The sequence below is a fragment of the Daldinia caldariorum genome, assembly GCF_022478825.1.
Source record: "Daldinia caldariorum strain CBS 122874 unplaced genomic scaffold F4812scaffold_4, whole genome shotgun sequence".
Taxonomy (NCBI): Eukaryota; Fungi; Ascomycota; class Sordariomycetes; order Xylariales; family Hypoxylaceae; genus Daldinia; species Daldinia caldariorum.
The window spans coordinates 1,783,865-1,798,532 of NW_025953040.1; the positions used below are offsets into that span (position 1 = coordinate 1,783,865).

At 48.4% G+C, this 14,668-nt stretch overlaps 6 protein-coding genes across 6 annotated transcripts; 5 read left to right on the top strand and 1 right to left on the bottom strand.

Moving 5' to 3' along the window:
- The first annotated feature begins 2,621 nt into the window (after nucleotides 1-2,621).
- Nucleotides 2,622-3,989, top strand: F4812DRAFT_421667 (prenylated rab acceptor 1). The gene has a single exon (XM_047933578.1). The coding sequence runs from the start codon at nucleotides 2,922-2,924 to the stop codon at nucleotides 3,453-3,455; it is 534 nt and encodes a 177-aa protein (XP_047792469.1). The 5' UTR covers nucleotides 2,622-2,921; the 3' UTR covers nucleotides 3,456-3,989.
- F4812DRAFT_315905 (uncharacterized protein) lies at nucleotides 3,495-4,836 on the top strand. The gene has a single exon (XM_047931386.1). The coding sequence runs from the start codon at nucleotides 3,599-3,601 to the stop codon at nucleotides 4,568-4,570; it is 972 nt and encodes a 323-aa protein (XP_047792470.1). The 5' UTR covers nucleotides 3,495-3,598; the 3' UTR covers nucleotides 4,571-4,836.
- Nucleotides 4,837-5,053: 217 nt separating this feature from the next.
- F4812DRAFT_421674 (uncharacterized protein) lies at nucleotides 5,054-6,320 on the bottom strand. The gene is made up of 2 exons (XM_047933579.1): nucleotides 5,805-6,320; nucleotides 5,054-5,591 (listed from the first exon to the last, which is right to left on the bottom strand). The coding sequence occupies exons 1-2, from the start codon at nucleotides 6,046-6,048 to the stop codon at nucleotides 5,104-5,106; spliced, it is 732 nt and encodes a 243-aa protein (XP_047792471.1). The 5' UTR covers nucleotides 6,049-6,320; the 3' UTR covers nucleotides 5,054-5,103.
- Nucleotides 6,321-6,581: 261 nt separating this feature from the next.
- Nucleotides 6,582-8,382, top strand: F4812DRAFT_421680 (DnaJ-domain-containing protein). Its single transcript, XM_047933580.1, has 3 exons — nucleotides 6,582-7,142; nucleotides 7,211-7,271; nucleotides 7,368-8,382. The coding sequence occupies exons 1-3, from the start codon at nucleotides 7,115-7,117 to the stop codon at nucleotides 8,011-8,013; spliced, it is 735 nt and encodes a 244-aa protein (XP_047792472.1). The 5' UTR covers nucleotides 6,582-7,114; the 3' UTR covers nucleotides 8,014-8,382.
- Nucleotides 8,383-8,549: 167 nt separating this feature from the next.
- On the top strand, nucleotides 8,550-9,941 carry F4812DRAFT_421682 (DUF1000-domain-containing protein). The gene is made up of 3 exons (XM_047933581.1): nucleotides 8,550-8,754; nucleotides 8,853-9,415; nucleotides 9,478-9,941. The coding sequence occupies exons 1-3, from the start codon at nucleotides 8,676-8,678 to the stop codon at nucleotides 9,829-9,831; spliced, it is 996 nt and encodes a 331-aa protein (XP_047792473.1). The 5' UTR covers nucleotides 8,550-8,675; the 3' UTR covers nucleotides 9,832-9,941.
- A 3,290-nt stretch (nucleotides 9,942-13,231) lies between these two features.
- Nucleotides 13,232-14,419, top strand: F4812DRAFT_316003 (uncharacterized protein). The gene has a single exon (XM_047931387.1). It carries the CDS (start codon nucleotides 13,397-13,399, stop codon nucleotides 14,381-14,383), a length of 987 nt encoding a protein of 328 aa, XP_047792474.1. The 5' UTR covers nucleotides 13,232-13,396; the 3' UTR covers nucleotides 14,384-14,419.
- Nucleotides 14,420-14,668: the final 249 nt, after the last annotated feature.

Below are 14,668 nucleotides of genomic sequence, written 5' to 3' on the forward strand. Positions count from 1 at the left end.
TCTATAGAAACAAACAATTCTACTATCTATATATTGTCCCTCTATATGTTGACCAATTCTTTCGAACTTTCTATCTAGAGAGCTACTAAGGGATGAGTGTTACCTACCTGATACCTTGGCCAGAGAGTAATATATTGTCTCCTACACGAATAGCTTGGCTATAATGCTTCGTCTCACGAACCCATTCGCCGGCTCCTGGGTATGCATACTATGGTAGGCCTGCCATTGCGAATAACGAAGGACATATGTAAACAGTAGTTCTATATGGATATAAAATTGCTATAGAGTGATGTGTTTCTAAGATGGTTTAGTAAATTGACCTATATAAAACTATGCGAGCTCTCAGACTATGGAAATTTGAAATAAATCGGAAAAACTACCCTTTCACCTCTGACCCGGTTACCATTGAGCAAATACTATACAATACCAATAACAAGTCTATTTAAGACAACTCCAAATTCTAGGTACCTACCTACCTATGCATCAAGGTCTATACCCAGCATGACCTAACTAATAGTTGCTATAGTTTGATTCAATTGTATAGGTAGAATCGGTGTCCCCTTAGTTGGATAATGCTTAATATCGCTGCCAGCTTTGCTCGGAATTTGGGAATGCATACTACGTAGAACAACCCAGGATCAGTTCTACTTTTCCCGACAATATAGGTCAATAGACCTTACTAACTAAAAAAAATGCTTACACCATATTGTCGTTTGTTAGTATGTTCCACCTAGCTTGGGTATCGAGTAGTCTTTAGTGATACAATTTCCTTTCTATCATCTTTTGAATTGTTCCACGTGGCCGCTACACGGAAATCTTCTCTGTCAGCAATATTCTCGCCATGTCTGGGTGGGCAAACGGAACGTTATATGTTACATGTTATATGTTATATGCCGAATATGGACCATTCTCTATATCGCATCCTCTTAATATGATAGCAAGGGAATGAATAATACTATATCAACTTCCAGGTGTTTATAGATTCTACTCAGCCTACCCCGTGCCGTGGCTGTAGCACGTATCTAACCGTGGCCCATATCCGCACTATCTAGATCGGTCCCGGATATGTGCATCGCAATCAAGTCGTCATTTATTGGTGGGTAACTGCCGGTAAATCCACTTCGCTCCAAACGCTCCGAAGCGTGGTGGCTTGAAGAAGAGGCACCTGCTGTCTGCACCGTCTTGTATGCTTTGGATTTTGCGTCTATGGAAGGGGAACAGAAAAAAGGAGAAAGAGAGGCCTGGAATAGAACACTGGATTAAGATAGATACCTAGGTACCTAACCTAATGCTTCTAGTAGAGTGGCTGGATTTGCGTGGGAACATGATATTGGGAGTTGCCTGTTCGGCACAATCCTTAGGCTTAGAAGTTAGAATGTAGAACGTGGCAACACCGAAATCACTTACGCCGAGCTAGACGATCTTAGCGGTTGTAAATCTACTGGACTGAAGCTGGATTTGTCTCCAGTATCGAGGCTGGAGTAGCCGTACAAGCCGAAGTAAGCGGAGAACGCGGCCTGATACGAATACAGTTCTTTTTCAAAGTAATGCCACATTTTAGTCGTCATGGTTGATGCTTGAATCAAGTTAGATATCATTAAAAAATTTTTAAATATGGATCTGTGGTTGAGACTATTAGTGGTTGAATAAAGCCGTTGTCTCACACAGGCGCATATGCTGTATCTGTATTATAATCTGCATAAAGGAAGTTGTAAGTGTAAGCCTATTACTAGCAGTGCTGTAACCTTGCACTATGTAGCCTGTAGGCAATGTTGGGCAGGAACGCAATGTGGACCGTGCGCTTGAAACTCGCCCGCTTGACCGGGGTGCGGGGGGGACCAGACATCAATTCTCAGATGCTTCTTAGGTGCAAGTGCTTCCTGAGGTGGTTCTTGGGTTGCAAAAGGTACAATGCTAAGTAGCACTATGTAGCACAGGTACCTAATGTATCATTACTGCAACGCTCGTGATAAAAGTTACAAAGCTGTATCCCACTTTTCTTTCTCAACCCAACCCGCCAGCCCGCGAGATCTACCACCAGTTAGCGGCTGCCAGCTTTCTCACACCGCATTATCCATACATCTTGCAGTAATGGCTTGGATACAATCCCATAAGTCCGAGAAAGAATAAAAAGCATTGGAAATCCTAATCCTAATTTCCCATTGCTCCTCTTAGATTTTCTCTTCTCTACTTCCCACTCAACACCATCGTGTATAAGTGGTACCAGGTAGAGTGTTTCACGATACTTGGTACCAGTGGAGTTTCGTTCTAAAAGCAGAAACTCTTTTCAAAGACCAGGGGGGGAATAGTGCAAATCGGCATTAACCCCCTGGGCTTTGGCCACGAGAAAGATCGTCATTCACTTCCGGCGACGAGTTTAACGACGAAGAAAATAGAGAGAGAAAAAAAAAAAAGAGAATCAACTTATTGGACCTTTATCTTTATTTAAGACTTTATTCATTTTCAACTCTTTACTTCTCTCTCCTCCTTTTTTTTATTTTCCATTTTCTTCCTTACCTAAGTCCCGAGGTACCTAACAAAATACTGCTGCCTTCCAAGGCACCCGTGGGGGGTACTTAGAAGGTTGTACCCGACATCGCCTAAAATCTCAGTTGGCCAATTGGTGGTGGAAGAAGATTAATACGTAAGCTAACAAGCTCTGCCCCCCTTATTCAGCCGTGCAACCTTGCAGCCCAGGGATCGGGTTCCAGTATCTAATTTTAAAAATTACTTGTCCAGTTCTAACTTTGACCTGTTTGCCAGATCTTTTTCCACCACGGCACCAACGACAAATATCCTAACTTCATTGTTCTTCACCTGGATTGATTTCAGCATCCCACCAATCTGATACTCAATCATACCGCTTTTGATTCGACAGAGCACTTTGGCAATATCGAATCTCACCTTCTCTACGTGACACAATGGCTTCTCGTATTCAGATTCCCCTTGACGTCTTGACGTCGCGCCTGAACATTCAGGATCGCTTCGCCGGGTTTCGCAACACCTCTCTCTCCAGCCGGTTCGCTAATATGCGTCCCGTTGGTGAGTTTCTCGACTTCAAGCGCTTGTCTAAGCCAGAGAACTTCGGCGAGGTCCAGTCGCGTGTCAATTACAACTTAGGCACCTTCGCAAGCAACTACCTCTTGGTCATCGTTCTTCTCAGTGTTTACGCCTTGATTACGAACCCTCTTCTGCTTTTCGACATTATACTCCTGGGTGGTGGATTATGGCTCCTCGGCCGACTCAACGGACAGGACCTCACCATTGGTACCTTCCACGCCACCTCCTCCCAGCTGTATACCGGATTGCTCGTTACCTGTGGTCTTCTATTTCTTATTGCGTCGCCTTTCAGCACTGTCCTATGGCTGATCGGTGCAAGTGGCGTGGTCATCTTCGGCCACGCTTCTTTTATGGACAAGCCTATCGATGAGGCTTTTTCCGGGGAGGCGGTCTAGGTGGTCGGCCGCGAGCTCCCAAATCTGCGCCCCAATGGGGAAGACCATCGAGGCGCCCGCGAAGAGGAAGGGGAGAAGAGGAGGAAGACAACGTATGGGGTACTGGGCGCCGCGTTGTGGAGGAGTTAGGAAGCGAGAACGAGATGGATATACAAGGTACTGATTTGGTAACGACATCGGGTAATAGACGGTTTGCTAGTGATCCACTTCGGTTCACAGGAATAGATTTGAGCAGTGGCGGCCAGCCACGGAACGGTTATGCTTATCAACATTCGGACGACGAAAACGACTCAACCGAAGACGACTCGGAGGCTGCATCTGAAGAAGACGAAGACGAAGACGATGAGAATTCAGCTCTTAGGAGGGAACTTGACGAGGCTCTAGTGCAATCAGCCCTTGCGAGGATACGGAGAGCCCAAGCCAAGGGCAAGGCGGACGTCAAACTAAATAAGGAGGAGCTTGCAGCTCTTGAACGTAGGCGGAAACGCTTACAAGCCGAGAAAGACGCAAGACGACGTAGCGGAAGTGATCGGAAGCGCAAAGAAAAAGAGCAGCGATATGCTGTCCCCCTTTCTCAGTTCGAAGATCCTCAATCTGGCTCGGAACAAAACCAACTTGCCCCTCCCATGGGGCGTTTCCCTCCTCCTAATGCCTCGCATTCACGTCCTCGCGATGGTAGTACATCTACATCCTCTACTCGTCGTCCTCGATCTATCGTACAAGACTCTCCACCGTTCGATTATCAATATGTGCATGCACCCCCTAATCAACGTCACGCCTCAGATCCTACAACCAAGCCTTCATCTTCACGCACGTCCTTCACAGAAGCCAGAGACATTTTCCAATACCAAACCGCGGGACCCCGCGCGTTATATCCCGACAGGAGCAGTTCAAGACATGCTAAAAGGGAGGAAAGGAACGGGCGTGAACGTGAGGACGAGACAACCAGTGACGATGGAGTTCATGAGGCACGGCTTTCGAGAGGAAGAAGTCGAGGTGAAATTGTGGTACAGACATCTCCTTCGCCCGAACGTACCAAGAGTAAAAAGTCTTCGGAACCCGTTGCGTCGACGAAACGGAAATCAGTAGCCCCTAAAAAGAGAAAAGGGAAATAAATCAAGTAGTCGTCTAGCTATCCTAATAAACAAAAGCATACCGTGTAATTGTAATTGATATCAAGAATGGTCTTATTATTTCATTTCGCCTGTGAACTGTTCTCATAATTTTATGGTAATCCAATCCAACCTTCACCTGGAAGATATTTCCAGAAAACAACTTTTCAAATTGCGTAGAATCTAGGTAATTAACACGAAGGGTATCGTATCGATTCGCTGAATCATCCTTTTAGCCATGAATCAATCGTAACCCCAACATTTTTTTTTCTGAAAAAGAATAAGGAATGGTACGAAGTAAAGTGAAGTGAAGTAAAATCTTTCTCAAAATTGCTTCCTCGAAGCAATCCCCAAAAACGCCATCCATAAAGTCGTATAGGTTGCCTTAAATCCCGCGGCCCGTCCCACCCTAGGTAGGTAGGTTAGATACCTCTCATCATAAACGCATTATATACACCGCTCCCAAGCCCCTTCGTTATTTACATACCTCATACCTAACCTAAGGTAGGTACCTAATATACCCCCACACCCCTCCGCTAAGAAAAGAAATCGCGAATACTACCGAAGAATCCACGATCATGACCGTGGCTCTCGGTACGGTACTCCTCCCTGTGGCGCTCCCAGCGGAAATCGCCGTGGCCGTAGCCGTAGTTGTCGCGGGCATGGGCGCGATAGTCCGCCAGGCTGCTGCTGTCGTTCCTGCCGCTACCACCACCACCACCACCCATGCCGCCGGCCATGCGCACGGCCTCGTTCATGAGGCCGACGCTGTCGCCGGAGCCGGCGCGGGCGGCGACGCCGAGCATGCGCTCGATGGTGGGGGGTAAGCGGAGGCCGAAGCGGGCGAGGAGGGCGGTCAGGGCGCCGCCGGTGATCAGCGGCATGACGACCAGCATGAACACCTTGATGGGGTGGCGCTTCGCGTAGTAGATCAGGTCGCGCAGGAGGCGCCGCAGCTTCTTGAGCGTGCGCTGGATGAAGGACGAGCGCGGCTGGCGCTTGTAGTACGAGCTGTTGGAGTGGCCTAGTTGGGGGGGAGGGAATGGATTGTTAGCCGTTTATGTGGCACGTGTGGCAGCAGCTGTTTGTTTTGTGCATATATTGTCCTACGTGGTCGAAACAAAACTTTGGAAAAAAAAATTCACCAGTCGTGCTTACGTGGCCATTGGCATATGAATGGAAAACGGGAATATGAAGGAGAATAGGGGGGGAAACATGAAAATAAAAATAAACTCACCACCGAGGCTGAAGAAGCTCCGAGTGCTGCCATTCCCAAGGCCGAAGAAGGAGCCCCGCGAACTGCTGTGCTTGCTATAATGACTGTCGCCGCCATAAACAGACCCTGGGCGCTTGCTACGGTGCGAGCGAGGAGAATCTCGAGATTTGGAGGATCTATGGTGGGTTGTAGAGTGAGACTTTCGTGTCGAGGATGAGATGACGGAGTCGGCGTCGTCCTCGTCCTCCCAGTCGAAGAAGCCCATTGTAAAGAATTTGACGACGTAAGTATATATATATAGTATAAGTGCCCAAAGCGTATATATAGAATATATGCTACTCTATATAAATCGTATATATACGAAGCTTTTCTGTCTCACTCAAGCTTGCAGCATATACGTAAGTTCCGCAACGTCGAGTATCACAGAGCCGAGCCAAGCTACCGTCGTTCAAATCTCCGAGGCGGGGCAAAATCGAGAAAGAGAGGGCCGTAGGAGGCAAGCTAAGGGATATTCACACAGGCAAAAAAACTGCCGGGGCGGATCTCATACGAAGATCAAGATCAATTTTCTGATCTCACGATCTCCGTTGGCTGGGTAAGCTATAAGCGCACCGACCAGCCTGTGAACATTGAGCTGGAGCTAGTATTTCAAAGATGATTTACCCACTTCGGCGGGACTCGATGCTAGAGTTAAAAAAAAAAATAGGAACAATATGTATGGTGTTATGGCTTGCAGAGGTCCAGAGGAGAAAGGTATCGTGAGTTAAAACTCGGAACTGCGAATGAGAGAAGAGAGATCGACTTTTGCTCACCGACAATTCAAGGGGCTGGGGGCTGTTGCGGCTGGCTGGGCGAACCCCCTGGCAGCCTGGACAGATCTGCGTTGCCATAAAAACCCCTAAAACAACCCTGACAGCCAGAACTGGCCCCCTGGCCTTAAGGCTAGTCTGGATCTGCTCCAGTGTTTTTAGACGCTCGCCATTTGCGCTTGAACCATTTAGGCAGCTCGCTGGAACTTGGCTCAAGACGTTCCGGAGGGGGATTGTCAAGCCACCGTGGCTAGAACTTTTAATGATTACCCCTTTCGGAAAGTCAGCTTTAGCTGCGTAGTGTGTAGCCACATCTATGACGTCCCTTATTGGATGCACCTTTACACCTTATCCATCCACTACCTATCTTGAGTACCCAACACCACCTAACAAGCCTAATGAGCATGACTTGGCCTTTCAAGTTTATAAGTTAATTTCGTAATATTTTGTTGAAGTTTTGCCTCAGACTGCTTAAGTTAATATACCTTTTATCATTATCATCGCGAATTTGAGATACCCAAGATGACTGACAGAGCACCTCCTAATTATTGTACGTCATTACCTTGTCTCCTCTTCGCTCCCGCAACGTCAACCCCACTAACAAAGGATAAACCACAGACAAGATCCTCGAGGTCTCCGAAACTGCTAATACGCAGCAGATTCGCGATGCCTATAAACGGTAAGTTTTAAATGCATACCTGGCCTATATTTGCGAAGGTTACTTTGTATATCATGTCAAGATTTCCTTTCGCTAACAAGACTTCCTCATTGTTAGAGCTGCTCTCAAAACCCACCCGGATAGAGTTGCTTCGAACTCGCCTGAGCGGCCCGCGAGAACACGCAGGTTCCAGCTCGTAAACGACGCTTACTACACACTTTCGGACACCACGCGGCGGCGTGAATACGACGCCCAACGCAGACGGTTCGGCGGCGGGCGCAGCAATTACACGTTCGACGACGCAGATGACCCAGAGGAATCCGTGCCTCCCGGGACAGGCGGAGGAGGAGGAGCAGGAGCAGCACAGAATGCATACTCGTGGGCGTGGAACTTCTTCACGGGCGGGAACACGGATTCGCAAGCCAATGCGCAACAGGCGCGGCAGCAGGCGGAAGACGCGCAGTTCGGGGACGTGTTCGAGGAGATGCTGCGGGAGCAAGGGCTCGCGGACGAGGACACAAACGGGCCGACGTCCAAGTTCTGGAGCATACTCGGCGCGGCGAGCGGGGGTGTGCTGGGCTTCATCATGGCGAACGTGCCGGGCGCCGTTGCGGGCGCCGTTGCGGGGAATAGGTTGGGCGCTGTGAGGGATGCGAAGGGCAAGAGCGTGTATGCTGTCTTCCAGGACTTGCCGCAGGATGATCGTGCGAGGCTATTAGCGCAGCTTGCTACAAGGGTGTTTAGCCATGCCGTGGGGATCTGAAGTATTGGCGGTTGGTTTTATGTTTCTGCCCCTACGTTTCTACCCTTATGACCTATGAGAACATGAGCATCTCGGTATGCAAGGTCTACGTAATTTGGTTTGAGCCGCATTTCCTTCTACTGGAGATTATGCGTGGAGTTTGGGTGGTTCGGGTGATTTTAAAGCTTTGCTGGTTGATGGGTAAGGGAAGGACTGAACCGGATAGAGAGAGGTTTTAGTAACAAACTGTCATTCTTGGTAGAAAGAAGGCGTGAGTTTATAGTCTTATAAGTATATCACAGTTATCCCATATTGATTACCTAAGGGCACAGGATATTTACATAGTATTTATGTATCTGCAGTGAATTATCTTTTAACTTTTGGTTATGGTCTTATCTTCTTTATCGAACTTATTTGGCGTCAAGGGTGTTAATAGGCAGTCGCGGGCAAAAAAAAAGGAAAGGAAAGGTTACGCAAAAGCTAAATGACGCTATCCTATTTCTGGGGGGTTCTTCCCCTCGTACCTGGCAGGGATTGCTGTTTCTTCCCCCACTACCCATCGGCCGTCCTGCCGTCCCCCAGTGCAAGTCTTTAAACCTTGGGTCTTTTTACTCTTCAACTGCTAGGCTAAGTCGGTACCTACCTCATAATAGCTCCTACATCATCCTCACCTGGCAATAAAGATGGCCAAACCTACAGAAATCACCTCGGTTGATCAGTTCAACGAGTTCTTAAAGAGCTCGCGCATTGTGGTCGCAGACTGTAAGTTATTACCACCACCACTACCACCACCAACAACTTGCCCCGCCATCGTCATCATAGCTACGACGCGAAAGCTGACAAATTGCTCCAACGCGCAGTCTACGCGACTTGGTGCGGACCATGTAAACAAATTGCACCCTTCTTCGAGCAACTGTCAAAATCTCTTTCACGCCCCAAAGTTGCAACCTTCGTCAAGGTTAATACGGAAGCTGAAGGAGCTAAGGCTGTCGCAGCCGAATACCGTGTTACGCATCTGCCCACATTCATAGTGTTCCGCGATGGGGTTGTTGCTGAAAGGGTCAAGGGTGCTAATCCGAAGGAGCTACAAACAATCATCGAGAATCTGAGTCATAACATCGAGCATGCTACTCAAGGGGAGGGCAGTGGCAGTGGTGGCTCGGGAGGTATCGCTTGGAGGGGAGCTGATCTACCCCGAGGATACATGGACATCTCCGACACTATTGATGTGCGAGGATTAGAATTACTGAACGCCGATGAGAGCCACTTCTCTGTCAGAACTCTCTTCAGTAAGAGCAAACCTTCGGCGTTATCCAAGGATAAGGCTGAAAGCAATGAGAAGGACTGGGTAGAGAGCGATACGGACGAGCAGTTACTCCTTTATACTCCCTTCAACTCCGCTATCAAGCTCCACACAATACAGGTATATAAGCTTGTTCCGCTACATATGGTTTTGGTATTAAGCTAACTAACGAACTTTGCTAGATCACTTCTCTGCCGCCTACTGATGATGAAGACGACGATGACGTACCTATGCGGCCCAAGACTCTCAAGCTCTTCACAAACCGACCGCACAACCTAGGCTTCGACGAAGCCGACGATATCGACCCGACTCAGACCATTGAGATTAGCGAGAGCGACTGGAACTCTAACGGTACTGCGAGTCTGCCACTGCGATTCGTCCGCTTCCAAAACATTACTAGTCTCGTCATCTTCGTCGTGGACGGTGATGGAGATGGCGAAAAGGTCCGGATAGACCGAATAAGATTTATTGGCGAGTCTGGCGAGAAGAGGGAGATGGGGAAGCTTGAAAAGATCGGCGACGAGCAAGGTGAATAGAGTGCTACAAGAGGGGGAAAAAAGAAAAAAGAAAAAAAAAAGATTGGGTGGGCATGCAAGCACCAATCGTGGACACTATTACTTATGACGAATGCAAGCAACGAATGGAACGCAATGAACTGCATCTATATAGATAGATGTCATCAATGACCGGAATGCTCAGTATGACTTTCCATTCTCGTCTACAGCCACAGAAAGTGTTAACAAGGTCATGATTGGCATATGTGTCTGTCCATCTATTTGGTGTCACCACCAAACATCGTGGTGACCAACCAGTTAATTTCCTGCATTGGAGTTGATGGAGATTCTACTGATCTGCATATCCTGTTGGCCATCGAGTTTAGTTCTGACCTCATCGCCACCCTCACGGATTCGCATATTCTTCCTTATTACTATAGTCAGTGACAAGTGATAAATTTTACACTTAATATGATATGTAAGAACCAAGCCACTGTGTTGAGTAAGCAACGTAGGTCAAGATTGAATCCCCTAGGAAGACTATTATTCCCGAAGATTGCAATCATGTCTTGGATAGACATTTATTCTTGTCCAACAGCAGAGAACAAAGAAAAAAAAAACCCTTCTCCCAGCTAGCCTCTCCTTCTCTCCCTCGCTCTCTCGTAAGCTGAGTTAGATGGATATAAGGCCGTTTTTTATGTCCAGCATCTTTACTGCGGTTCGAAGAAGCGATCAAAGGCTTCGGAGCTCGAACCGACTTCAGAAGTAAAATCGCCGGCTTGCAATTTTAATTACTCTGTGGCATGACTGACGCTATGTATCCATGGAGGTGTATTCCACTGAAGGAAGAATGGGATTCGAGCAACACGGGAAATGTTATGTCATGCCAGCCGCACGAAGAAGAAAAAGAAGAAAAGAAGAATAAAATTTTGTCGCATCGCGCTCGGTTTTTGATTTGCTCTGCTAGCGTCGGAACACGGTAGAAGTTCGGATACGGAACCGATACTGTACGATATACTGTGAAGACCTGCATACACTAGTTGCGTTAGGTTAGGTACTTAGTAAGTTAACGTAAATTGTAACGGGCGATTACATAAGAGGTATGCTCCTAATCTATCGATAGGAATTATAAAATAAATTCATCCGATATTGTCCCAAATAAACTTGAATAATTATTCCGAGGTTTCATTGCCTCCAACTTGCTTCCAAGTTCCAAATCCAAGCTTCAGACTTGAAATTCCCAATGCTCCACTTTCTCAAAGTCGCATTGCACATCAAACTGAAGCGGGTTCAATTCAATGTTTTTGAAACCAGCAGAAGGATTAAAAAGTAGGAAGTAAATTTGCTTTTCTCCAACAAATTACTACGAATGCAGTCTTTTTCCCCTCCCGTCTTATAAATCTAGACGCTCTACTGTGACCAAGCCTCCAAGCCTCAAAGGACCCTTGGAACAGCTGGCCCCCTTCCGGAAACGATCATGCTGTTTTTAATATAAACCCGTCCACTTGGATCCCTTTCCATATTTCAAACATCCTAGGCCTTTTTCCTTCTCTATTGCTCACCCTCTCACCCCTTCTACGGCGCATCCCCGCAAGCTCCCCCGTCAAGTGAGAATGGGAAGTGGAAAGTGGGAGTAAGAGGGGCATACGTGTGCGCATGTCCGTCCTAGGGGTAAATTACGGATACATGTAGGCTTCTGGGTCGACTAGGTCGACCGAGTCCGACTGAATCCGACTGTATTCAACCTTGTTACCCATATATCATGACCAATAACGGTTAGGTACTCTCTCTTCCTCTATGTGCTGTACGCATCCATGGATCTTCCGCCGAGAAGAAGGACTCCGGGTTTTCGGGGAAGCTATTACATACAATACCAGCTAATGACTGGTAATGACTGGCTAGCTAATCCGTTTAATGTGTTTCGACCCATTGGCAAGCCTCGTCTACAGCCCTGACTCTGGTTTGTCTGGCTTGTCTGCGTATCCTTTTGTTATATTCTCGTCGTCGAACCCCCAATTCCTTCCCCTCATGCAACGTCACGCAGCAGACTTATATCCCACCAGCATGGGGCTTTATTAAGTCGCCAGAAGCCGCACACACAGTAGCATCGCTAGCAACCCCCCTTATAAAACCCTCTAGGTCGATGTCAGCTGCTCTAGCCTCCGTCTTGGATATGATAGTCTACTGTAGTCTGCTGCGTGATATCTGCACGTGTGCCACAGCGGCAGGGTTCCAACGTAGCACGAAGAAAGGCGAACCGGCGTTGGGAAAACTGTCTAACGTATTAATATCCAACTTAATTGTTCCATTTATAGACCAGTTCCGACCGTCGCATGTCTCGACTCCCTATTCGTCTACCGCCTAACGCATGTAAGCTTTCTATCTATCGCCTCGAAACTTCTCGTGGCTATCGTACATAGTGGTAGTCTTATTAACCCGCGGATCGTTTTCATAGGATTCTCCAGCACGCTTCAGCTTCCCTTTTCAGGAGCTGCCTCGCTACGTTGGTTGTACGTCAGCGCCCCGACTCGTAGCTGATTGTATGCGTCCGTATTGTGCCATCACCCCCATCCATGTCTCTTTCTGGAAGGTTTCCGCCGCTCAAGCGTCCTCTTAGGACCTGTTAGCTCGTCGCCCTTGGTCTTTCGCTCACAAGTCCGTCCCATACCCACATGACCGGGCTGGCTGGCTGGCTGGCTTAAACTATTTGCTGTCTACCCCCAACCAACCTTTTTTTACATCTGAGTAAAGAAGCAAAAAAGGAAAAAAAGAAAAAAAAGGGTTTTTTTTCTTTTTTTTTGCAAGCCACCCTTTTCCCTTAGCGGCTCCAGCTGTCTCTAATATTCTGGAGACGCCGACCCATGTGATCCAAGCATCCTACGCATTTCTTGGTACATATTCTACCAGTGACCTTAAAAGTTGACTCTTAAATCTCATAAACATCTTACATCATATGTTGGCTCGGCTCCTTCCTGGCAGAACCCCTGTGAATAAATTTACTCCTTTTTTCTTCCTCCTGGATTCAGTCCGATTTTGCCTTTCTCCCGTCGGTGTCAGAACACGTCATTGAGTTTTTACATTGGATTTAGCGGCAGAGTTTAAGAGAAGCGCGGCGTAGTAACTAAAGTCGTGGCTTATTGCTCGAGGCCTCCTCCACGCCAACTTGAACAATCCGCTTTGTGGCCAACTTTACACAGCGACGTGGATCGCTTGTCGCTCCTCGTAAGGAGGGACTTACGGACTTACGAAACCCGATATAGGGCACCTTACGAGGCATTTTTAATTTGTTCAAAGGATCTTGGGGCTGAAGTTGGAAGCCTCGGGAATCGTTGCTGATAGATTCAAACAGTTGAGGGTGTTTCGAGGCTGTAGCTGGCAGGAGTTTGCATTGGCTTCTGCCAGTTTAGCCACCTTCGTATCGGCTTTTACGTTTCCACAGTACCGGACCGACTCTCAAGCGTAAGCGGTAGGACGTGCCACGGACGGTATTTAGAAAATTGTGGCAGAAGAAAAAGAAGAAGAAAAAAGGTCAAATCTACAAAACTTGGATATTAATACTATTACGACCTATCTATCACCAGAGCGAACATTGACTTGACGACCCACGATGGCTACCGAACTAACCTTTCCGCAATTTGGAAGATTGCCGCTAGAACTACGGGATATGATATGGGGATACGCTCTTCCCGAGCCGAGGGTTTTTGAAGTCCTTGATTCTCCGTCGACCGCGCAATCTCAAACCACGGCGTCAGGCCGTTTGATGTTTGCTGACGTCCGCAACGAACCCCCGCCCTCTATAGCACGAGTCTGCCGTGATGCCCGGCAAGCGGTTTTGCGTCGCTACAAGCCCATCGCATTTTCCGGAACGGTCAAGCACCTAGATCTCTGCCGAGACATCATTCTACTTGACTCGTACTTACAAGTGAAGAGGCTTCTGAAAGTGGTTCGCCTCCTCAGCCAGATTGAACCGATCCGTCGGAGCGCTACCAGGTTGGCTCTTGGCACGTCGTGGGGTCTGCACACCGGGTTACACCTACGAATGTTTCACCGGAGCGTCCAGACGAAGCGCAACATGGCCCGGTTTCTCGAGTACATATCCAAGTTTCGTCAGCTCGAGACCATCATCCTCGTCGTCTACCAGCGCTCCGCGTTCGGCCTCCGGTTCAAGTGCTGCGGCCCGGACCGCCCGCGCAGCCTACCCTGGCGCCATTACGACTTGTACGAATCATACCACTTCAACTTCAATGTCAACTTCAACCTCGACAACTACTGGCTTCGCCGGCCGTATCAGAGCCGGCTAGTGAGGTACGAGCCGGAGGACGACAGGACGGAGGCGGAAAAGGCGCAGCACCAGCACCAGCACCAGCATTACAACCAGCAATCTTCCCAGTTGCCGAGGCATCATTCGAAGCAGTGCATCCACGACCCGCAGCCGCGCGGGTACCAGGTCCACGACTTGAAGGGCACGTTCGAGGGCTGGCTGAAGAAGTTCGCCGAGGACGAGACGCTGGGCCCGTCGTTGAAGGTGCCGAACTTGGAGACGGCTACGTTGACTTGGATCTACACGGGAGTTCGCAACGACGGGTTTTATTGAAAGGGTTGCGGCGAGAGGAAGAGGGCGAGGTACCTACCTCCTTATGTATGCATGTATTCGTGTAGGTATAGACTACTGTCCTCGTCGTCCCTCGGGGACATTGGAGGTACATGCCAATGCGGTTATGGCACTATGCATCATTACAGTTAGGGTATGCAAATAGGAAATAATATCCTTACACATTCTGCAATACGCTGTTGCTGCTACTTGGGGGGGGGGGGGGGGGGGGGGGGGGGGGGGGCGGGCGGGGGGGGGGGGGGGGGGGGAGAGGGAGGAGGGGGGAGT